At 42.8% G+C, this 26205-nt stretch overlaps 1 protein-coding gene across 1 annotated transcript in view; it reads right to left on the bottom strand.

Annotated features, from left to right (window-relative positions):
* The window catches only part of RET (ret proto-oncogene), an 84055-nt gene extending 81685 nt beyond the window's left edge, over positions 1–2370 (bottom strand). The window contains exon 1 of the mRNA XM_063434067.1: positions 1478–2370. Coding sequence (XP_063290137.1) covers positions 1478–1523 — 46 coding nt within the window. The 5' untranslated portion in view covers positions 1524–2370. The remainder of the gene's footprint in view (positions 1–1477) is intronic.
* Positions 2371–26205: the final 23835 nt, after the last annotated feature.

Genomic DNA, 26205 nt, shown 5'->3' on the forward strand with positions numbered 1-26205 from the left:
CGTAAACAACATCATTGACTACAAAAAAAAAAAAAAAAAAAAAGTATAAAATGTAGTTCTGGTCTGAGTATGTTATACATAGAATTTGTTTTTACACCAACCATATGCAGTTCAAGGTTCATGTATTGAAAGATTCACTTGTGTTAGACAAAACAGGTCTCACAGAATGTAGTTTCCCAATAATGACAATGCAATGTATGACACACAGTCTTGTACCGATAATGTTGAAAGTATATGCAAGCAAAAATGCATATAAATAAATTGCTCATGCTAAAGCATTAGCCACCTTGATATATGTCATTAGCCACGTTAATACGCAAATTGGCAACAAAGAGGAGTATTAATGAATCACTGGTGTTAATGACTGTGCACAGGGGGGAAAGAGGGCGCTTTCCATAAAATTCATTTCAAGCCATAAAATCTCTAATGACACAGGATGAAACGGAAATGGCAAGTTGGAGATCACCGAGTAACCTGGAGTTTTTTTTTTTGCAAAACTTCCATTTAAAAAAAAAAAAAATACAAAAATATATATATTATAGTCCAGATTATTTTAACAGGGATGAGGCGTTAACCCTGTAATTGCCAGTTTTTTTTTTTTTGTTTTTTTTTTTAATATATATAAAAATCAGACAAAATAACTTCAGCAAGTGTCTGGCAGGGTATGGGTTAAATGAATAGGTGTTAAGCATGTGCTAAAGTTTTGCATCTTGCTGAATCCATGGTTTAATAGGTTGTCATAAAGGCTGTACAGGAGGATCCAGCTCTGATTTATACACCTGTATGCATGCTTTTAGCAAACACTGGCATATGGTGATAATGACACAGCAAGCCTGGTGTGTTTACATTGTTAAAACTAGCAGCTGCTATGGGCTTTTATCTGAGATCCAGCTAACTGGCCTCTCCATCTATGGATGTACAGGTAAAGAAACAAACAAAGTTACAGTGTGATAAACTCTATTAAATCTGCAACGTGACATGCAGTATCCTGACAGTCAGTTACTCATCACAGCTGGTACAACATCTAAACAGCATCTTCACAAATCACTCAGGTCCATCTTAAAAAACACAGAAAAAAAAGCCAACACATCATGCTGTTAGTGTTAAGGTGGACACATAAAAGGCATTAGCTTGGAAGCCAAGTGGTTAACACTACTGTCTTGCCAAAAAACACATATTGGCAGGAGAAGCAAATGGAAATAGATATGAGCAGCTCAATTAAGAAACCAGGAGACAATGCTATAACATCATACTTGATTATTTAATTTTTGCACTACCTTACTACTGCAGCGGTGTTTAGTTCATGTTTTTTCATTTATTTGTTATTTTTTTTTAAGTGAGGGCTGCATGTTTTGAAAAGCCCAAGAGCAAAATAATTGAATTAAATAATATGGGATATTTTGTAAATCACCAAAGCTCAATGTCAAAATACATGATTGCATGGCACTCCCCCATTACCTAAGCATCCCCAGCCTACCTTGAGATAAACAGAGCACGCAGAGTGCCAACGTTCCGACCAACATCCTGGTTCACTGCAGGTGGTTGAAAGTTGACCAGCAGTAAGTAACAGTCCACTTCTGGTGTGTCCAGGGCGTGTCTGCAACCAGTCTGAGCAGTATTCTAGAGGGTCTAGAATTGGATTTGGATGTTGTAATTCCTCAGCTAGACTGACCCATGCTGTCCAAGAGCATCCAGCCCCTTCCCCAGAACAAGGGATGGGATGCCAAGAGCAGAAGAAGGTGTGGATGCGCCCAGACCAAGGCTGAGCTCTGGATGTATCTATCTCATCACAATCAGCACACTGGACAGGATTCAGCATGCACCAAGGAGCTGCACTGTGTATTGGCATTGAACAGGCTGCATGTCCCTTCCTTGGATTCAATTGGAGGACAAGGAGACAGACAACTTGAGGTGTGCAGAAGCAGCAGGTTAGATGTCACAAGACAGGACCACAAATCAAAGCACCAGAACTAAAGTTGCTACAATGTAGCTGTAATGCACACTCCCCTGATCACTAGCAATCTTCCAAAGATGCTGCAAGATACCAGCTTAACCCTCAAAAGGCTGGACCATGGCTTGTCTTGGGTTCTATAGCTGTACACACAGTCTGATGCTCTTATAATGATAACAAAAAACAACAAACAAACAAAAACAAAAAAACAGCTTGTTGCTAGTTTTCTTGCAGTTTAAACAGAGACTGACTGCTTCTTAAATACTAGTTAGGATGTTCAGGGAATTTTGAGAATGGGAGGTATTGGGTTTCAGGGTTAAATAAGGCTCTGAGAAACCTACCAAAGGTCCTGAGAGCACATTTAGCTGAGATGCTGTACTCAGTGTTCACTACTGATGATAAAGAAGGCTGCTGATGCTTCTGGGATGATCATTCAGTTGAAGTGAAGCAGAGAGCAAATGAAGCCAGCAGCAAATGGGTATCCAGCTACACCCAGTCTAATTAATAAACTGCAGCCAGGAGCAAGCAGGGGAGGGGACAGGCACAGGGGAAAAACACTCACATACGTACTATACTGAAGTGAAAAGGGCAGAAGGAAGGAGCAGCCAGAACAATCAAAATCTATCAGGCAGAAAATGCACTGCCAAACCCGCAGGCTGCCTGGACTGAGCTGGGATTAACCCATTCGGTGCCAAAACACCTGCAGAACAGATTTCAGAAAACAAACAACAACAAATAAAAAAACAAAACAGAAAAAACAGGCTTAAGGGGTATATAAGGTTTTAAAAGTAAAAAAAAAAAAGGCATTTTCAAAACTTTTTTTTTCTATGAAGTGAGAAAACCAATATATATATATTATCAGATTTTAAGATACAGATTATGTTGCTAACAATCACTTTAAAACTGGACTTTTAGAATTCCTCCTTAGAAGGAGTCCTCTTCAGGATCATGAAACATAAGGGGATCCAGGTTTTCAGTGAATGGGAAACACAGCATTATTTTTATTGATCTATATGTGTCATTCTTTGTTACAGTTTCTACACTTAGACAAGATTTACACTGTATTTTTCTGGAGTGCTAATTTTAATTTATAGCTGTGGCTTGGATACAGCAAGTCATTTGAAATAATTTGTGAATGGAATTGAATCAGCAGTTCCAGTAACTCTGTGGACTAGACCCATGCATCACCTGAGGTCCTCAGGAAGTCCCCATGACTTTGAAGTGGGACCTGCTAATCATCTCCTTTTTCTATTTGCAGTTTTTCTGCTTTTCCATGACAACAAATAGCAAATATTAGTTTTCTATTATTGGAAATGATCTATCTTAGAGGGATGCCAGTCAATACTGGTTGCGCAATGACACCAGGCCTTTTTATGTAGATAAGAACAGACCTTTACCCCACTTAAATAATGATAATGCAGCATTTAAACCTTTATAAATGTATAACAGACTGTACTGTTAGTTCCGTATTAAACCTAGCAATATACACAAGTAAAGAGAGTTTATTTGCGAGTTTGAAACATGTGCTAATTATAAATGATGACTAGTACAGAAAGAGATATCTTGCAACTCCTGCAGTGGATGTAGTTAGATTTTGACTTACCTTGGTGCAGTAGAAAAACGTTGACAAGGATCTACCTGAGTGACATTGCAGTCTAAGGATTAGAATATGTACGTTTAGGCTGGGCGATACCCAACAAAAAGGTGTATATCTGGAATATAGGATCTTTCTACAATAAACAATTGTGAGTATTAAGACAGGGATTGATCGATGTATCTATACATATGCTGTGCCACAATGTGATTTATTATTGAAACACTATTATTAAGAATATAATGTTTACTTATACTGCTCTTCTCTTCAAGAACTCTTCAAGTCAACTTATTTTAAAACGGTTTACAATAAAAATCTATTTTTTTTAAAAATGTATAGAATATAAACAATAATATTTTATGATATTTAAGGTAATACTTACCAATAAGGTGGGAATTTTGTTTTTATTTTTCAGAATAAATCACTTTTACATTAAGATTAAGGTATGCAGTATGTAATGCTGGATTTAAGGCTTAAAGGCCTGGAGCTGAAAATGTTGATTGGCCTAATGACGGAAGATAATTTAAGGTTTGATTGTCGTAGTTGTATGCACTATATGTGTGACATGATGCAAGGCTACTGCTGGAGGCATGACCTCTGGACTCCCCTCCCCCATTTGATTGTAATGTAATTGTGTGATTGTGATGGCTTTGAAACTGTGCACACAATATCAAACCAAGTTACTGTGCATAGTAAAGGCTGAGTGCTGGGGACCATTAGCCCCTTCACCCCAGCACTTGTATATATAACATTTACAGGTTGTGCAGTCATACCCAGAGGCGTAGCTAGAAACCACAGGGCCCCGGTGCAAAAATTGCCCAGCCCTCCCCCCCATACATCTAGCTCCCACCCCATACGTCCCCGCCTCCCGTACATCCCTGCCCCCCCACACGTCCCCGCCCTCCCACACATGTAGACAAACAGATACAAATGCAAACACACACATGCATACAGACACACATAGATACACACAGACAGATATGTAGAGACACACATAGATACACACAGACAGATATGTAGAGACACACACACACAGACACACAGACATACAGACACACACATACACTTATATACACACACTCACAGACATATACACACATACACTCACAGACCCAGACACACACACATTCAGACACACACACATTCACTCAGACACACACACTCTCATACACACACATACACTAACAGACTGTCAGGATCGGGACAGGGATCCAACACGCAGAGTACAAACAGGTACAGGATACGTATACCGGACCTTAGAATGGCCGGACTAACGTACGGAGAATATAGAGAATGGTCAGAGACAAGCCGAGGTCGAGGGAACGAGAGGACAGGTAAGCGAGGAACAAGCCAGGTCAAGGATAACAGAGGTAAACAGAGTAAGTCAAACAAGCCGGGTCGGAACCAAAGGGATAACTGAAAATACCAGAGCACTGTGTGACTAGGCAGGCTAGAACCACGACAGGGCAATGAGCAAATGAGAGAAGCACTGTTAAATACCCTGGCTCAGAAGGGTAGACACGCCTCCGACGAGTCCTGATTAGTCTCCAAACAATTGAGTGACAGGTCGTTCCGGGTTGGCGTCATGACGTCGACTTCCGGACGTCATGCTACAAAAGGAAGTGACTCCCTCGCGGCCGGCGTTTATGTGACCGGGTGGACCGCGAGGAACAGGGGAAACAGAACGTCCGGATGGATAGACGTCTAAGTCTCTACCTCTCCCAGAGGTAGAGACTTCAGGTACCCTGACAGTACCCCCCCTCTCAGATACGCCCACCGGGCGGAATGAACCGGGACGAGCTGGGAAGCGGAAGTGATACCCTGACACAGACAAACACAGACACACACACACACACATACACTCACAGACACACACACATTCAGACACACACACACATACACTCAAGACACACACACATTCAGACACACACACACATACACTTACAGACACATTCAGACACACACACACATACACTCAAGACACACACACATTCAGACACACACACACATACACTCACAGACACACACAAATGAATCATATTTTTTAAATTAAAAAAGGCCCACCCAGCCTCCCTACCTGGAGAGCTGGCGTGGATCTGTCCCTGGGGCCCAGTAGGGCTTTAAAGATGGCGAGGGAGCTGTGTTCTCCTTACTCTGCTCCCTCGTACCGCGTGGGATGTCTACTGATGTCGGGAGCCGGAATATGATGTCATATTCCGGCATCAGCAAACGGCGTGCAAGGGACCAGAGCAGAGCAGGGATAAAACTGTCTCTGCCGGAACACAGCCACCTGCCAGGGGGGTCCATGACAGGGGAAACACTGGGGGGAATGGTGGCATCCCGGTATGACAGGAAGTGCTCTCTTAGTGAGCACTTCCTGGCACACAGCTCTCCCCTCCTGTCAGACAGCCGTGGACCTTGGCCGGTGCGGCTGTGCACTGGTCTAGAAGGTATCCAGGCGGCCCACGGTCGCAGGGGTCGTGGCTGCGGCCAGGCCCCCTGGAGTGAGGGGCCGGTCGCAGCTGCAACCCCTGCGACCGTGGTAGGCACGCCACTGGTCATACCCTACTGTTGTGTATACACAATTTGCATAAGTGCAAATAAAAAATGTTATTGCAAAATAAGGTAAGAGGTGAGTGTAGAGCATAGTGGGTATCTGACAGAGGGATGGGAAAGTCCCTGAGGTCTATGGAGGGGGGACGGGGGGACAGACGGTTACAAAGTGGCACAAAGGGTCTTTTGCATCTATCAGTGTGTGTGTCTGTGTAACTGTGTGTATTTTCCTGTCAAGATGTAAGCGTGTGTGCATGTTTGTATCTGTGTGTATGTGTCTAAGTGTCCAAAGAGCCAATGTCTTTGCACAACAGGAACATGTATGACAATTAAGGATGATATGAGTATATACAGAAAGGATACAGGTTATAAATGGGACCAGTGTGAGAGGATTATTAGAATATGTTGGAAAAATTACAATTTTACATATTCAGAAACTTTATTTAGTCAAGCTTTTGCTTTCTTATATGTAACTTAATTTTTTGGCAAAGGCTAACAATAACAGATTGGGAGATTGGATAGAATAAACGTATTGCCAGTCCTTAGAGTGGCCATGCTTAATGTACAACAGAGAGGTCAAATACAAGCCTGGGTCAGGATAACAGAGAGACAGAATTAACGAAAACTAGCCTGAGTCAGGTAAACGGTATATCAATAGAATAGGTAAATTAGTCAGGAAAGGGTTACAGAGAAACTCAGATTCAAGAACTATGCTAAGGTCAATACTGGGATTCGACCCGCACAGATGGTTATTTTGTTGGGCACATGCAGCCCGTTCCGAGGTTCCTGATCAGCGCGAGGACCAGGTATGTATTGTTAGTCTTAGTGACACCTCCGAAGTCTCTGTGTTTCAGAAATGTACAGACAGTCAAAATGACCACTTTATTTGCGCACATTTAAAGAAATTTAGAAAATGTAGATTGTTGATGGGTTCAGTGAACTTATGGATGGAGTAATCCAGATATTATACAAACTTAGAGAATAAATGACGCTTATATTTTTTATCTGCATAACAGAGTTAATGATATCTGTGCCTCAAGGTAAAGCAGTTTGAAAAGAAATTTGAAGCAGAATCAGATTTGCCATAATAAAGGGGAAACCCTTGAAATGAGCCAAAGTCAAAAGCTCTGAATGTAGAGATTGCTGAGAAATTAAGTAAGCGGTAAACCACAGGAGGAAATGAGCACACAAGGAAAACAATCTGATGAGAAGACTGATAGAAGAAACTGGCCGGACGGCTGAGTGACATAATAGAGTTCTCAAGGATACAACTGATAGATTAGAGATAATAGGGGCGGGATACTTTGACCATGCAAATGGAACCAGGTAAAGACCAGGGAGCAGGAAGACAGGGAAATTGACTCATTTTATCATGAAAACGTGACGTCAGCTGTGCAAAAACCCATTCCATTAAGGAGAGTGGGGAATGTAAGCACTCATTTAGCAGTATGGTTGGCTAGGGCTGGGCTTTTTTTTTTGTGGTCATACTGATGAAGCCCTCTGCCATCTAAAAACTAAATCATAATAAAGTGCACTAAAGTGAAATTACTGGTAACTAAGATATCAGTGACAAAGATCTCTTTGTATGAATATAAAATAAGGGGTTGTGCATAAATCACTCTTTAAAAAAAAATGTTTAATCTTATACATTATCGCATTTTTCAAAAGACATTGTATGAGGCCTGGAGATATATCAGGACCTGACAGTCCAACTTATAAAATGACACAGCTTATTCTTCTAATTTTCTCTGTTTCTACTGCAGGTTTTTGATTAAAAAAACAAACATACGCTATTGTTATAATTCTACAGATAAAATAGTTTTAGTGTTTAGCAAAATATTTTTCTTGAAGATAAATTTTTTTTTCTGAGTTCTAAAAAGTAAAGGAAGAGAAGGACTACTTAACACATGCCAATTCAAAGATATGGACCTGTAGCTGCGCTTATTAAATTAATACAGGGCTATTCACGAAAGTGAGAATTCTAGGTGAATTCAAAGTGAAATTTTACTTTACGATCAAAGTATCCAAACTGGAAAATATATACGGTAAGTCAACTATGCTTTCAATTTGGCGACAATGGCCTTATAGGGATACCACAGGCATCAAAACAACTTTAGCATAATTAAACAGTGTTGGTTTATAGATCATGCCTATGGGGTCTCCCTGGTCAATTCTCTGCCATTTAGGAGTTAAATCACTTTTGTTTCTGTTCAAATTTAATGTAATTTAAGTAAAATTAATTTTAAATCAGATCTCAAAATATCTAAATAATTGAGAATACAATATAAAATACGGATTGTCTTAGAAGCAATAAAGTTTTGTCTTTTTAAATATTTTATTAAATAAAAATATAAATCTAGACATATAAAATCCATTACAATATATCATGGCTAGGACGAATAAACACTGTCAAAATGGTGTTGTTACCAAAAATCCTCTATGTATTTAGAATGTTGCCGCTACAGGTACCCCCACAAATTCTCAAGACCATACAATCCATAATATCCAGATTCATCTGGAACAAAGCTAAACCACGCCTCCATATATCTATACTGCAGCAGATCCAATCCAGGGGTGGTCTAGGGGCGCCCAAGTTAACCACGTACTACGAGGCTGCCATTCTAGACTCTGCCATTCGCTTCCATGCCCCTAAACACACATTTCAATGAGCCGACATGGAATCTGATAAATCCCGCCCACACTCCTTACTTCACATTATGTGGTCTCCTAAGATTCATCGTCCACCAAAGCTGTCACTATAACCCACCTCCATATTGATGCTCAAATATTGGGACAGGTTGATGGCTACAATCACAGAGAAGGGGAAATTCTGCATAAATGCTCCTATTGAAGCTCTAGTGAGACTGACCCATTGGTTGTCCTTAAAAACTTGGGCCAGGTACGATATAAAAGTTATCAACGACTTATGTACACAAAAGGGACTCAAGCCATTTCCGGTCATACAATCACAATTTAATATACCTAACTCTTGTATTTTTCAGTACTTACAATTAAAAAGTGTTATCTCCACCCAAGTGTCCCTGAACCCCCAGATCCAGCCTTATCGACTAAAAGACACGATGGAGGTCATATCTAGATGCCACAACTCGCCACAACTTCTGCTTCAACACACATAAGTATATTTAGTGTGTATTCACATTGGGTGTATACTGTTTTATACTTTATGATTTCTATATAAAGGTGATAAGGGAGTATACTTTTTTTACTCCCAATTGTACTATTATTATTATACTCTATTTCTTGAAGCGCCTACACAAACCATCCTTTTATCTTAATGTATATTTAGTGCTCAATTGGTAAAAAAAAAAATGGGTACGTCAGTCTAAAGCCATGAAATGCAATTGATGTGGAAAAACTGCACTTGTCTTAGAAGCCACCAATTTATCTAAGTGGCAACATAGAAATTCAGGGCTCAAACATGCAACTTTCAGGAATTAGCTCCAGTACTACCAGTGTAGTAATGTGGGGAGGAATACAGGTAAAAAGGTAAAACACATAAGACTGTACAGGACCGCCATCAGGGGGGTAAAGCTGAACAGGACCCGGGACGCCTGTGGAGCCAAGGCCCTATACCACCAATGTACATATATATATATATATATGTAGTAAGGCCTTTTGGCCTGTGTTTGTGGGAGGGGCGTATGACACACCCCTTCCCTACTTAAGGGACATCCCTTACCTGGCTCCTTACCTTCGAGGTCAACGTTGCATGAGAATCCACTTCCGGCTCACGTGCGGCGCCATCTTGCATTTCAAAAAACCCGCGATTTTCGTCTGGTGTAGCTGTGTCCAGGATTCCTTACAGGTTTTCCGCCCGTCCAGCTCCTCACAAATCCGGTCTTCGTCGCTGACTACGTCCTAGTGACTTCAAAATCGTAAGTTCGACGCCTGGATCATTCCCACGGCGTCGCGCTGTTAAACGGGCCTTACTTTGCGGCCTTAACACTTTGCGGCCAGCCGCACTTTCGGCTAAAATCCTTTCGGTTGTTTTTATACGATTGGTACTCATTTACCAAGTACCCACTTCGTTTTCTATGCACTTACTCATATCATATGTACTTATTTGAATGACTGGCTGTCGGTTTTGTAATTCCAAAACACATATCTTTCGCCTATTTCTGTATCATACAGTTCAGGTCATTCAGCGATATATATGCTTTCGGCAGGGCCATTCACATCGCTATTCCTTTCATATCTTCAATACAGCACTGTATACGTATATATATAGATATAGGTCGGTTAGTTAACCGTTTTAGGTACAATCTATGATATGTTACTTCGATCTCATTATGTTTCATGTTATTTTGCCTTTGTATTATAGTTCTGGTTTCACATTAAATCAGATAATAGGTATAGTACATAAATGTGATAAGCTTTCTTTAAAGTTATTTCTGTATATTACGTTGTCACAACCATGTACACCCGATTACATGGCACGTACAATTTCTGACCTTTCTGCATGTACTCAAACAATATATCGAGTATACAAGAACACGGTCCCAACATCACAAACTTTCGGGTTGAATCACACTTTTTGGTTTAACCTCTCTTACGTCAACTTTTTCTGCATATGGTCAATTTTCATATTTTATACCTCACCCAAACCATCTGTCGTTTTGCATCCAGACTTATACAATCCATACCGGATAAATCACGTAATACTCCCTGCACCATGATTACTACAGTAGCATGGCCATATATATATATATATTTTAAATTGGTCACCATGTAAACACATTATACGTAGCCACTACAAAGCGTAATCCCTGCGTTACGGTTTTATTCCATAACAATCAGGCTGGTTACTACCATGCTCTATATTTTCCCCCTTCAACACATACGGTTAATAAAATCAACTACAGCATATCTAGTCTACATTAGTATCACAGGATCCATTCTCATACTATCATATCTATTTCTACCCATTTAGGTTTATCCAAGTTTTCTATACCTGACGCATCATATACGTATACATACTATCAGATACGTAAGCCTGCTCACGTATCACATACGTTCTCCCTAAATAGGACATAGAGTACTGGCAGGTTAGGGGTATAGGCCCAAATAGGTATCTCCCCTCTTGGCATACCGCCTATAGTTTAGAGGTCCGCAAGGCCAACACCCCGCCTCAACGTTTCGGAGGCAAACACCCCTCGAGCCACACGTAAGTTAGCCGCCTCGCAAAGTATAGAGAGGGCGTCACCTGTCACTCCCTTCCCCTGTTTTCTTTTATTGTCACCGAGAGGCCTACGAATTCCTGCCACTACGATGGGTGGCCTCAATATCCCCTCGCGCCAACGCATAGATAGAGCCTCTCATAGCCACTTGGCAACTAGCAGGGCCTCACCTGTCACCAAAGAACAAGATTAATTTTTTCGCCTTAAACGGCATAATTAGCCCGCCAGTACATCCCCTGGGGTTCAACACTAACGATATATTTTCTCATCTAGTATGTCTCAAGGGGTAGAGGATTTCTCCATCCCGAGCACTCCGGCTAGACCAAACACCCCATCACCGGAAGAAGACATGGCTAGTCCTGCATCATTCAAGTCCTGGACAATCCCTCGCATAACCAGAGAACTCAGGAGGCGACATATTCCTTTCCCCGCTACGCCCAGGAAAGCAGAACTGTACAAATTGTTGCACGCCTCAACCGATAACATTGATGCAGGGGAAGGGACTAGCCAATCTAACCCGACAGACATACACGGCATGCTAACATCCCTCATGTCATCCATGGGCAAGGTCAACTCCAGGCTGGAGAAACTGGAATCGGTCACCACAGCCCTTACCTTGGCTGGGTCAGCCACCGCGACCCCTCCGCCACTGGTCGAGTTGCCACTAGTTTCTCCAGCTACCACCTCTGACGAGCAGGAGGTTAATCCTGCCCATATGATACCTGAGCACCTTAAGAAAGACATCCTGGAAGGTAAAGATGTCAACTTAGCTTCACTACTTATTGCCTCCCAGGATGTAGTGGAGCATAAAACTTATGCGTATGAGGATATTTCTGGTGGTCAAGTCCAGGGATGCACGCCTAAATAGGGAACTCACCATCCCGGAATTTGTGTTGGCCTTTGGCATCTACCGGGATGTCATATGTGCAGTTTACCCACACAGGCGTGAGGAATTTGACATGTATATGCACAGGCTGGTGGACCTGGGCAATAAATATGGTGGATCGGCATTCTATGATTACCATAGATCTTTTTCTGCGAAAGTGTCAGGCGCCTTCTCACAGTACGGGACAAGGTCCAACTGGAGCAAGATTGACACAGTGATTTTCTGCAGACACTTTGCAGGTCTAAGGACGCCGGCTTGTGCATACTGCTCCTCCATGTCTCATTCCGCAAATTTTTGTCCCACCACTGCTAACGAGCATACCCACTTGCAAGTACCTAGCTCCGCTGGTCCTATGGAGAAAATATCTAAAGACAAACTGGGAAGGCCTATCAAGTTTCTGGGCAAATCCCAGATATGTAATAACTTTAATGTTGGAACATGTAATTACAGCGGTTGTCGTTTATTGCATATATGCTCAAAATGTTTTAGGGCACATGCTAAAATCATGTGTCCCAATAAAATGTATCCTAAACAATACCTAACGTCTATAAACATATCCCTACTTGCGATATTTCTGTCACAGCATCCATCTACACATTTAGTAGATTTCATAATCTCTGGTCTATCAGAAGGATTCCACACGGGTATCATACATATGCCTTCAGGTATCCTGGAATGTCCAAATCTACAATCCGCCCAACACAACCCTACAGCTGTTGACACACTCATAGCTAAAGAAGTCACAGAAGGTTTCTTATTGGGACCTTTTCAATCCCCTCCTTTCACTACATGGAGGACAAACCCTATCGGGGTTGTCACAGGGAAATCTTCCAACAAGCAGAGACTTATTATCGATTTATCGGCACCACACACCTCTCCCACTCCTAGTCTTAACTCCCTAATACCATCGGAGGAATGCTCCCTGCAATATTCCACCATAGATCACGCCATTACAGCTATCATACAGGCAGGAGTTGGTGCATGGCTCAGCAAGACTGACATAACGAATGCTTTCAAACTACTACCAATCCACCACACACTGTGGCACCTACATGGCATCAAATGGGCAGGGAACTACTACTTTTTCTCACGCCTAACTTTTGGTTCTAAAAGTAGTCCAGCCATATTTGACACATTTGCCGAAACCCTATGCTGGTTACTACTCAATATATCCAGATGCCCTACAGTCATACATTATCTGGACGATTTCCTACTGGTCGAGGAGAATTCTTCCCCTCCCAGTAGCCTCAAAGAAACCGTCAGCCTATTCAACCAGTTGGGGGTCCCAGTCTCCCCTACCAAGACCGAAGGCCCAGATACCATCATCACATTCCTGGGCATCATGCTAGACTCGGCCAACATGCAAGCTAGCCTGCCACGCACTAAGGTAGAAAACATCCTGACAAACATCAATCTTTATATACAACTACGCACTTGTAACCGCAAAGAATTACAATCTTTACTGGGGTCACTCAATTTTGCCATGCGTATTATACCTCAAGGCTGTGCTTTCATCTCACGTCTCCTCAGCTTGTTCCCACTGTTTCTACATGATGCACACAGATTATCTCTAGATACCCAAGCCACGGCAGACCTACTCATGTGGAGAATCTTTTTAACCACCTGGAATGGTAAAAGCATGTTCCTCCCTCCATTGTCTGACACCTCTCCTACTGTTTGGTCAGACGCGGCGTCTACCACAGGTTTTGCAGCGATATTTGGGAACGAATGGCTTTGGGGCAGCTGGCCTTCAGAGGTTCAGGACCTGGAGCGTTTTTCCTCTACCTCAGCTCTGTTTGAGATATATCCCATCGTGGCGGCTGCCGTGGCATGGGGCCATCTATGGACAGGTTCATCAGTAAGGTGTTACTCAGACAACCAAGCAACCTGTTACATTATTAACAAAGGTCGCTCCAATTCCCTTACTATCATGAGATTTCTGAGGAAACTCACTTGGTTGGCAGCATGTCATAATTTCTTCTTGCATTGTGTTCATATTCCAGGTATATGTAAGAGGCAGCTGATAATTTGTCTCGTTTTAAATTCCAGGCCTTTCATCAACTTCTCCCGTCAGCCGCACTCACAGCCACGGCCACTCCACTGTTCCATCAGCTAGTAATGGACTAGACGTTAACATGCAACATTGCAGAACGTTGTCCCAACTAGCTCTATCTACAAATACCCGGAAAACCTACGACAGAGCTTTCATTTTATTTAAAAGATTCCTTTTGGAACACAACATATTACAACCGTTCATCATGACATCATTTTTAGGTTTTGCCTCTTTTTGCCACATCAAACTCAAACTTTCTTACAACACAATCAAACTATATCTAACAGGCATCCAACATCACATGCTAACATTACAACCCAACAACTCAAGTTTTATGTCATCATACCAAATTAAGAACATCCTTAGGGGTATACAAAGATCCGAACCCATGCATACAGCACAGAGGCTTCCTATAGATTTTCATATCTTTAAAGAATTATCACAACTACTAGATCTAAAACCCTTTTCCATCAGCACAACTCTAGTCATCAACACAGCAATTTACGTAGCTTTTTATGGGTTTTTGAGACCTAGAGAATTTACCGCCATCAATACAACACAATCCACTCACCTCCTGCTTCATTTGCACTTAACCAAACATATGGACTATTATATCCTGACACTACCTCATTCTAAAAACAATCAACATGCACCGCCAGTAGAGGTTAAGTACTATCCGACACACAACAGATGGTGCCCCGTCCAAATACTGGACTCGTATACAGAGAATAACAAGGCACCGCCATCACAACCACTTTTTGTGCTACGAGGTTCAGTACTCACTACTACCACCTTCATGACCCACGTCAGGTCATTACTGACACAGCTGGGACTCAAGCCAGCTAACTATTCAGGCCACTCCTTCCGCATAGGAGCAGCCTCCACAGCCTCCAGTGTAAACATACCGGTTCATGTTATCAAGACACTGGGGCGCTGGAAATCATCCGCTTACACACGATACATTCCTAACCCTGTACAAGAAGTAAGAAATGCTTTTCAGAACATGTCTTGTTAAAAGTATGTATCTTGGTGGTTTGTATTAAATATTGAAATTTCTATTTTTGCCCTCTTTATTTACAGGCCTACCTCATCGTCGGTTCCGGCACACCACAACCGACTTGCTACTTTTATACCATCCTACACTTATTAAGGTCTTATTACTCTATACCATCATGAGCCCTTCACACAAGTAGTAAGGCCTTTTGGCCTGTGTTTGTGGGAGGGGCGTATGACACACCCCTTCCCTACTTAAGGGACACCCCTTACCTGGCTCCTTACCTTCGACGTCAGCGTTGCATCACCCTCCCACCCACTCGTCTTTATCAAACTCCTTTTATTACATTTCTTCTTGGTGGGCCCTCTTTGTTTACAGGCCTACCTCATCGTCGGTTCCGGCACACCACAACCGACTTGCTACTTTTATACCATCCTACACTTATTAAGGTCTTATTACTCTATACCATCATGAGCCCTTCACACAAATATATATATATATATATGTGTGTGTGTGTGTATATAGACACATACACAGTTGCTTGCCTGGCAATTTGTGGCTTGCAAGGGGACCTGTTGCTGGAGGTAGAAGTTGAGACCCCTGAACCCCCTTATCCATCACCACAAACACACACACCGAATGGAGTACACAAACACAGACACTGTACTACCTACATACACTGCATCCACTACACATATACTTCAACCACTACACACACTTCATCCACTTCGCAAACACAGACAATGCATGCACTACAAACACACACACACACTGCATCCACTACACAAGCACAGACATTGCATCCATAGCACAGACTACATCCACTATACAAACACAGACACTGCATCCACTACACAAACTACATCCATTACACACACACCCACTGCACCCACTATAAACACACACTGCATCAACTTTACTTATCTTTGTGGGTGGACTTGGGGTCAAGCTCCAGGCAGTGGCGGATCCAGAGCCTGATCTCGGGAGGGGCACTTGTAGATTATTGAAATAAATAATCCAGGCACAATAACCACTACAGCTCAGTGTAGTAGTTATGGTGCCAGTAGTGCCAGGATCCCATCCTAGAGTAAGTAGTCAAACCGTTTAAGAACAGTTTGACAACTTACCTGGGGTCTGCTGGGATATAGGGCATAGGAGCAGTGGCATGTGTTAGGGGTGAAGTGTGTGTGTGTGATTGATGAAGTGTGTGTGCGAGTGCGTGAGGGCGGCAGTGTATGTCAGGGTTGCAGTGTGTGTGTGTTAGGGGGCAGTGTGTGTGTGTGTGTGAGTGGTGCAGTGTGTATGTGAGGGTGGCAGTGTGTGTGAGAGTTGCTGTGTGTGTGCGTTTGGGGCAGTGTGTTTGGGGGGCAGTGTTTGTGGGGCAGTGCGTGTAGTGTTTGTGGAGCAGTGTGTGTATGGGTGTGCAGTGTGTGTATGGGGGGCACTGTGTGTAGTGTGTGTATGGGTGTGCAGTGTGTGTATGGGGGCAGTGTTTGTGGGGCACTGTGTATGGGGGCAGAGTGTGTACTGTGTGTATGGGAGGCAATGTTTGTGGGGCACTGTGTGCATGGGGGGCAGTGTTTGTGGGGCAGTGTGTGTTTGGGGGACAGTGTTTGTGGGGCAGTGTGTGTATGGGGGCAGTGTTTGTGTGGCAGTGTGTTTATGGGGGCAGTGTTTGTGTGGCAGTGTGTGTATGGGTGCAGTGTTTGCGGGGCAGTGTGTATGGGGGCAGTGTTTGTGGGGCAGTGTGTGTACTGTGTATGGGGGGCAGTGTTTGTGAGGCAGGGTGTGTAGTGTGTGTATGGGGGCAGTGTTTGTGGGGCAGTGTGTGTAGTGTGTGTATGGGTGGCAGTGTTTGTACTGTGTATGGGGGCAGTGTTTGTGGGGCAGTGTGTGTAGTCTGTGTACGGGGGCAGTGTTTGTGGGGCAGTGTGTGTAGTGTGTGTATGGGAGGCAGTGTTTGTGGGCCAGTGTGTGTATGGGGGCAGTGTGTGTAGTGTGTATGGGGGCAGTGTTTGTGGGGCAGTGTGTGAAGTGTGTGTATGGGGGGCAGTGTTTGTGGGGCAGTGTGTGTAGTGTGTGTATGGGGGCAGTGTTTGTGGGGCAGTGTGTGTAGTGTGTATGGGGGCAGTGTTTGTGGGGCAGTGTGTGTAGTGTGTGTATGGGGGCAGTGTTTGTGGGGCAGTGTGTGTAGTGTGTGTATGGGGTAGTGTTTGTGGGGCAGTGTGTGTATGGGGACAGTGTGTGTAGTGTGCATGGGGGCAGTGTGTGTAGTGTATGTATGGGGGCAGTGTTTGTGGGGCAGTGTGTGTAGTGTGTGTATGGGGGGGCAGTGTTTGTGGGGCAGTGTGTGTAGTGTGTGTATGGGGGCAGTGTGTGTAGTGTGTGTATGGGGGCAGTGTTTGTGGGGCAGTGTGTGTAGTGTGTGTATGGGGGCAGTGTTTGTGGGGCAGTGTGTGTAGTGTGTGTATGGGGCAGTGTTTGTGGGGCAGTGTGTGTATGGGGGGCAGTGTTTGTATGGGGGGAAGGAGGGTAGGGAGGCTTTTTAATATATCTTTTTTTTATTTTTTATTATTAATAAAATGAATGTACTTTATGTCCCCCCTCCCTTCTTACCTTTATTGAGGAGGAGGGGGGACGTTTCTCCATCCCTGGTGGTCCGGTGGGGATTCCCTGGTGGTCCCCGTGCTCCAGGGCTAGAGTTCACTCTCGCGAGAATTGGAGCGTTGCCGTGGTCGCGAGAGTAGGACCCGGAGGAGCTGCAGGCTGAGCTCCCGTGTCCTCTCTCCTCCCTACCTCCTTCACCTGCCGGCTGTCAGCACAGTGCCTGCGGACCGGGGAAGGAGATCTCTGATCTACCCTCCGATCCTTGAAGGCACATTGCAGGGCTGGCATAGCTGGCAGGGGAGAATCTCAGGGAGGAGGGGGTGATTGCCCCGTTGCCCTCCCCCCCTGGATCCGCCACTGGCTCCAGGGTCCCAGGCCTTGAGTTATGAAAGGAGCCCCGAAATTTCTGATGACAGCCTTTAATGCTGTATAATTCATTCAATGTTTAATTGAAACATTTTTTTCACATAACAGGTCATTGTAATGGAGGTGAACATGCTGTCATACTGCGGTGCATTATGATGACCTTGATTGTTGAAAATTCCAGCATATTTCTCAACCTCAGGAGGACTTTAAAAATGGGACAATATCCATGTTTTTTTTAAGTAGAAGAGCATTTTGCATTGGATATGTTAGTATCTGGATAGCATTCTGTATTTTTTTTTTTTTTTTTTTTTTTTTTTACTTTTTTTTTTTTTATATTCTTTATTTTAGCAGTGCATATGAGTTAACAACGTACATGGGGTACCCCAACGGCAATCCTCATGCTTTATTTTAATAAACATTTGTAACAATAAGGGGTATGTTGATGCATGCACAATTTTATAAGTAATAAGCAGTTTGGTAGGATTATTCACGCTTTGGTATCTCTTAGCTGTGAAGCAGTAGTATAGCATTTGTGAATAGCATTTGTGAATCAAGTAAGATAAGCAACGCTTGGGTGGAACTGCTGGAGTCTAAAATAAATGTGAGGTTACATGCTAGCCCATGCACTCCTGCATTTGCTAAAGCGGATACTGTGCATTTACATGTTATATATACATGCAGGAGTGTGTTGTGGTATTAGATTGACTCTGCAAGGTTAACAAGGATTTCCAGGCTATAGGGTTGGTCTACTGTCTGAGAATCGTTTCTCAGGTTACCCTCAAGTTAGACTGCACTACTGTACTGTGTGGTTTGCACATGTCTACAGTGGACCAGGTAAATATTAATATTGCCAGCATGTTAGTGAGTAGGAGCTTAAAATCAGGCACTGTGGACTATCAGGTTTCGTCAGCAGGGATGCTTAATCTGAAAGGTTAGCCGCCTTATGCCTAGCTGTCCCTGCACTATTGCGCGCTGCCCTGACAGTTTGTGTATTGGGTGGCTCGTTCGATGCCCACTGCCGGTAGGCTACCACCCCAGAGCACCAAGGTCTCAAAGTCCCAAAGTCCTTTACACCGCTGCTTCTTGGCTGCCGTCAGGCAGCAAGGTTCTTGTTTCAGACCATTTCCCCATGGTCTATTCCGTGTCTGTAGTGGGCGCTGTTGCACGTGTCTCTTCTGCCAGGTTGATTTGGGAGCGTGGGGTCGGTCTATTCCTAACCAGCGTGTGGTAAAGCCGCAATGAGGCTGGTGAGAGGGTCTGCGTTGGCGCCATGCCCAGTGAGTGTGGGTGTTGGGCGGCTGCGCGGGCGCTGGTTTGCTTGCGGGCAGGTAAGTAGGTGGTCGCTTTGCAAAGGTGGGAGGTTGTAATGGGGCTTGTAGGCATACGTAGGGTGCTGTGCCAGGTACCTTTTTCAGGTGAAGTGCAGCTTGAGCAGGCCCTCCGAGTGCAGCAGTGAGTCTGCGTTAGGAGGCTAGGTCAGTGGAGTCCCGCACGACTTGCTCCCCGTTTATTCTCTGCTGAGCTTTGGTTGTATGTACCTGGATCCGGTCATGCTCTGGGCAGGTTGTCATGAAGGTCGGGTGGTGTTGGGTGGTCTCTCCTGCGTTCGGCTTGTTCGTGCCTGCTGGTCGCGCACATGGTTGACGTGCGGCGGCCATCTTGAGGGGCCCTGCCCTGTAAGTCTTCTGCAGTAGGGCGGTTGTTTGGGCCCAGGTCAGCGTTTCTGTAGCAGCCCGTGGAGACCGGGATAACCCCCCCGGTCCAGGGGGGGGGGGAAGGCGAGACGCCGGCCGGAGACCCGGGAGAGCGGCCGTCTCTGCCCGGCTCAAGCTCCAGCGAGCTTCGGGCCTCGTCGGAGTACTTTGGATGCCAGTCTAGGTTATGAGGTATCCCCGTGTGCCCCATCAGCTGGAGGTCCCGGTGGGCACCAGTATGGAGCTGTAGTTGCTTTTGGCTCCTAGTTGGCTCCGATTCTTCAGGCCCTGAAGCGGGAGCTCAGACAGAGCACGTCTGATCCCGCCGGCGGTCAGGCCCCCAGCATTCTGTATTTTAATGGTAAATGCAGCCAGTTTCTCATCAAGTTCCTATGTTACTCTGTTTATTTTAGGATGACTGGGCCATGTTTCCAAATCCTGTCTTCTCCTGTGGCCAAATTATCCTTTGCCTCTGTTTATCTGACATCCCCAACCGCTTCCTCTTTTACCTCCATGACAAACTGGGCTCTAATTATTAATTGCCAAACATCATTCCTACTTTTTCCCCCCCAAATTGGTGATTTGTGTCCCCTGAAACGCATGCGTTCCTAGGCCATCTCCTTGTAGATATCAGTGCACGTTCTTTCCTCCTTCCTTCCTTCTGAAATACTCGAAATGTTGCTCTTCCACATTTGCCCTGGAAATCACTCTATTCTCTTTTCTTGCTGTGATTTCTTCAGTTTCATTTTGCCTAGTGGTGAATGCCAATTACGAATCTCTTAATCACCAATTCATTTTTGCTGCTGCCACAATGACTCAAGAAAGTTCACCGGCATCTGATTGTAGTCTTTCATGGTGTAAGGAAAACTCTTGTTTTGAGAGAACTTCATAGTGCACTGCAGCTCACCTTTAGACAAAGGCTGAGCTGACATATCCGCTGTAATTTTGTTTTCTCTTATGCAAGTTTGCTTTTTCCATCTTAGATTTTACCAGCAATGGACAGTAGAATTGTCCTGCTTTTCACGAGAGACAAGACTGGAATTCTCGTTATTATGACATCATGACATCACAGTTGTTTCATGCAAATCAGTTTTGCTGCTTTATTATCATGCTGTTGTCCTATAAAATTCATTAATGCTCTATTAATCATGTAATGGTAAAAATACCAAAAATGCTAGATCTAGAAATGGTTACCAGATGTGCTAGATAAAGCATTTCTGGTGACCTTGTCCCTTATATAAGGGTAAGTGTTTTTCATAAGTGCTCCACTATATAGGCTGGTGGTAGTTCATGCCACTCAGGTCATTTGTGGTATTTGTATTTTTTGTGTTGAGTCAGGGAAAGACTCAAATTTGTGTAGTAGCTGCTGACATATTTGTACATTATTTATATATGCACAGAGCACTTTGGATCTTTTTAAATACAACAAATCCTCATCAAGAGCATAACAATTTATTTTGCAGAAGGGGATGATAGGTGCATATGTTGCAGTCTTATTTTGATGTTTTCCTAGTAAATGTCTTGATAACACACCTAGTTTGTCTTATAAAATCTACTTTCTAACCACAATAGATGTTTTGGCAACATATCATCCTCTAGAGATTAAGCTAATACAATGGGTGCTTTTTGGATCAAGACAATTTAGTTAGATCTAAAAGCTTGTCTATACTTCTACTTTTAGAATTTTTAGCATTGATCAATAAAATTTAAAATAAACAAAAAAAATCATTATATTGAAAATTAGATGTAATCATAATACATGGGCCCTCAGTAAGTTTAAAACAAAATCCAGAGGTGGGCCCCATGCTCACTGTGCCTAGAGGGATATTTGCCACACCTTGCTAACGAGGCCCAAAGAAGGCCTGAAGTGTTCCTGTATCTCATGCAGAACTTGCTGGCATTTCGGTTCTGAACTGCCCTTACAAGTGGAATCAGTTTAAATGCAAATTGCCTGGACGACCCCAGATAAGAAAATTACAAGTATCTTTAGAAAACAGATAGGCTACTGACATGAGGCACTACTGATACCATAACCACTACAGCACTACAGCACACTGAGGTGGTTATAGTGTTTAAAGTGTTCTTTTAAGCTGTAGTATATTCTTCATATTGACTGCAGTAAAGAGAGGAACGGGGGGGGGGGGGGAAATTATTGTGAAGGGTGAAAAGAAATGAAGGATATCATGTGGCAAAGCTAATTTTGATTACATTAATATTAACCCCAAAGATGCAATGTGGCACAAAAGGCACCTGAAAAATCCGAATGTTGGCAGAATGTCAACCAGCAGCAAGTAAAGACAGGACTGCCAAGAGCTATGGGTAAGGAAAATACTTTGATTTGTAAGTGTCAGCTTTTTATTTTAATCATTAAATGTAACTTAGTATACTGAAGGGTGCACCACAAGCTCTCTTTATTACATTTCGTATTGACTAGCATGTTGCCCTCTATCCCTTTGCATCTTTGCAATCCTAACATCTCAAATAGGTTTGTTTTGCTGGTCTATCTGGATTTTATTAAGGATGAGCCAGGAATGTATATTTATACTATAAAACATTTTTATTTACTCACTCACCCATCTTGGTGGTATTTTTGTGTATTCCTCATTCTCGATTCCACTACCAGAGGGAATTTCTGGGCTGTATCTTAGCTGTTCCTAGAACTGTACTCCTGTGGACAGGGATCTCCAATGTCCCACCTCAAATTTTCTGAAGCCAGTATCCCAACTTGGGGGTCACAGCCCTGCGTGCTCCTATCGACAACCATTCACATATACATTAGGATCATTGCCACACAGTTATTTTTTAATACGATTTTACTAATGTAACACATACATAATGTAACAACGACATTGTAAATTGCATTTTTAACAGATGACTAAATAGAGTTATTAACTGATTCACAATAAATGGCTAATTATTAACTAGACATTCCTTGCAAATTACAAAACATCAGTTTCTACTTGGTATGTATTCCTTTATTTGTAGTTGAGGGCAGATTTGTGGTTGGTGTCTGTTAGTGTTGTCTGTCACTGTGGAATCCTTATGCCTAGTTAATCAGGTCATGCCGACATAACACATTCTCAATGCTCCTGGGTAAACATCACGGTAAACAAGAGCAAGTATAACCATGTGATAGTAATTCACCCAGTACATCATTTAAAGGACTACTTATAATATAGCCACACACAATCCTGAATCCAGTCATAGAAGTAAAATGGATTGGATTCATGAATTTATTGTTTGAGCAGGTTTATCTACGTAGCGTGGTGTAGATAAATACCTAATTAATAAATATTCTTAAATATTTTGAAGTGAGTCTAATAATGTGACAGATCTATTTAACAACTTCAGCTTTCTGAAAAGCTTTATGTGTGAAGAGTGTGTCCTCTTTTTTAATTTTGCAAAAAGTGCAGATTTCAATAGAAATTGAGACTTTTATAAATTAACCTGGTTACACCCCCCGGGTTTTCAAGCAGAAAACAGATCCTGTTACTCCCTGGTTTCATTAGCTCAATGCAGCTGACCTAAAGAGACAGCCATTGCTCAGATCACCTACAAATCCGTGATTTTTTTTTTATTTGGGCAGTGGAGTGTCCCTTTAAGTACACCTTTTAAAATAAGTTCCCAGTCTGTTTGCCTCTGTCTATCTTCAAACCAAGTTTTGGTAAACAGTATAACCAGCATCACCAATGCATAATGCATAATTCACATTTCTGACACCATCGCCAAACAATTTTTTTTGTTGTGTGTTCTAGCAGTTACTCTTATTTGCTATGTTACTCTAATAACTTTATCGTTAGAGGAGGTTTTGTTTTTTTAAATAATGAATTTCTAATTGAAGGGTCTTCGAGTTCTCAAATCCTAACAAACAGGTTTATTCACAAGAGTCTGGAAAGTAACAAATTGAAATACGAATGATAAAACTAATGTTGAATAAAACGATCTGTGTCTATAGCGAAAAAGGAGACTTTCCCCTAAATTTTGTAATTCGAGGTTTCATTTGATACAATTTAGAGATTATTAAAAAAAAAAAGTGGCACGTTGGCATTGAATTCCAAGGGCTTTTAGTAAGAGAAAGAGTTATTCCTTTTTGTCACAATAGGTTTAATAGGATCAAGGGGATTTTTACAATATGGGTCATCACTCATTCTGAAATATAAAAGTGCAGAGACAATTTTAAGTTAATAAAGAAGGGATAACAATCAGAAGAATAAAACATTAATTTGCAGGATGTAGTATTAATGTGAAATATCAGGAATTACTAAGAACCTTACCCTACACCCCCCTCCTTCCAGCTCCAGTCTTTAGGGTTTAAATGCTCAGTTTAGTCTGATTTACTCTTTTACAGTTCTACTTCATGTGGAGAATCAATAAAGATTATGGCACTATAAGACCTACATTTATTTCCCAAGAATATACTGTTAACATTCTCATTGGACAGCTCTTTGGCTCTGTGATTGGTTGTTGTACCGGCCTTCGTCTTTTAATTTAATTTACAGTAGAGGTTTCAAACACAGTGAGTTCTTTATTGCTTAACCCCTTAAGGACCAAACTTCTGGAATAAAAGGGAATCATGACATGTCACACATGTCATGTGTCCTTAAGGGGTTAAACAAAAAAAAAAAAACAACTATAACCTCCCAGGAATAGTCAACCTTCTGCACTCCTGATGTTTTGGACTACGCATCCCATAATGCTCTTACAACCGTAATGCTTACAAAGCATCAGGGGAAATGTAGTCCAGAACATGTGGAGTGCTGAAGGCTGCCTATGCTTGATACATTACCTACTTACCTTCTCCAATAATGAAATATTAGTATATATTACAATCCCAAGGGCCCGTATAAAAGAATATTGCACTGGACCATCACATTCACAAAATAGTATTATAAGCAACAATTAAACTGAATTTTGGCTGGATGATAGTTTTGACTCTGTAGAAGAAAAATAAGACAAATTGGCCTAAGAGAGAGCTCAGAACTGGGGACCATTTACCATTTAGATGCACCCATCTGTCTCTAATGTTCTATGCAAGTCTATAAATAAACTACTATTGCACATCATCCATGCACAAAAGTGAAATAACTCAATGTGAGCTTAGAAAAAAATTATAAAGGCTTACGGTCTGCAATACAAATGCAGAAATTATATAGCATTAATATTAAAAGTGTGCTGTTGTGTATTATCTACATATCTCAGGTCAGACATCAATTCAGAGAACCCACGTTTCCACAATTCTTCCAGAATGCCCTGCTGGATACGCAAATGAGCACAAGCAAGCATTGTGTTCCAGACTTCACTCTGCATTTCTGCTGACAGCTTTTTAATTCAAAGCATGATTTATAGTGCGAAGAGACCAAGGACCAGGAACCAACCATCGTCTGTACGGCTTTGGGGTTGGTTTTGGTGTAGAAGGTTTATAGTATATAGCATGAGTATTAAAATGTTGTGGTGAGAGCAAAACATGATTGATGCAAATTCAGAACTAACTGTTGTGCGCAGTTTATATATCTCAGACTTCATCCATTGTTTGCAGTGGCGACTCTAGTGGGGGGCACAAATATACCACAGTCAAAACTAGAGGGATGGGCACTAATAATTTCCACCACTAAATCATATTAGTAGTGATTGCAGGGCAGCATTGGGTGTAGAGGAGGGTTAGGGGTTGTAGTGGGGGCAGTTAGTAATAGGGGCTTTAGTGGGTGCAGGGGGTTAGAGTTTGTAGTGGGTGCAGGGAGGGTTATTGGCTGTAGTGGTTGCAAGGTGTATAAGGTGCTGTAGTGAAATTTGGGTTAGTAAAAAAATTTGCCTGCTTCGGCAATTCGGACCAATGGCATTCGGTTCGGCACTTCCGAACTACCGAACTTTGGCAATTTGGAACATGAAACAAATTAAACAAATTTAACATGTCTAGTAAGTAGTTGTGGTGGCAGTCCGGGCACTGGGAGCATTATTGATGTAAGTAGTTGTAGTGGCAGTCCTGGCACTGGGAGGCGGCATCCCTATAGATGTGTTTGTGGTTGCAGTCCTGGGTTTGGGAGGCGGGAGCCCTATAGATGTGTAAGTGGTTGTGGTGGCAGTCTGGGCACTGGGAGGCGGGAGCCCTATAGATGTGCAAGTGGTTGTGGTGGCAGTCTGGGCACTAGGAGGCGAGAGCCCTATAGATGTGTAAGTGGTTGTGGTGGCAGTCCAGGCACTGGGAGCCCTATAGATGTGCAAGTGGTTGTGGTGGCAATCCTGCCACTGGGAGCCCTACAGATGTGTAAGTGCTTGTGGTGGCAGTCCTGGCAATGGGAGCCCCTTGCCCAT

This window comes from Pelobates fuscus, chromosome 10 (assembly GCF_036172605.1).
Source record: "Pelobates fuscus isolate aPelFus1 chromosome 10, aPelFus1.pri, whole genome shotgun sequence".
NCBI classification, from domain to species: Eukaryota; Metazoa; Chordata; class Amphibia; order Anura; family Pelobatidae; genus Pelobates; species Pelobates fuscus.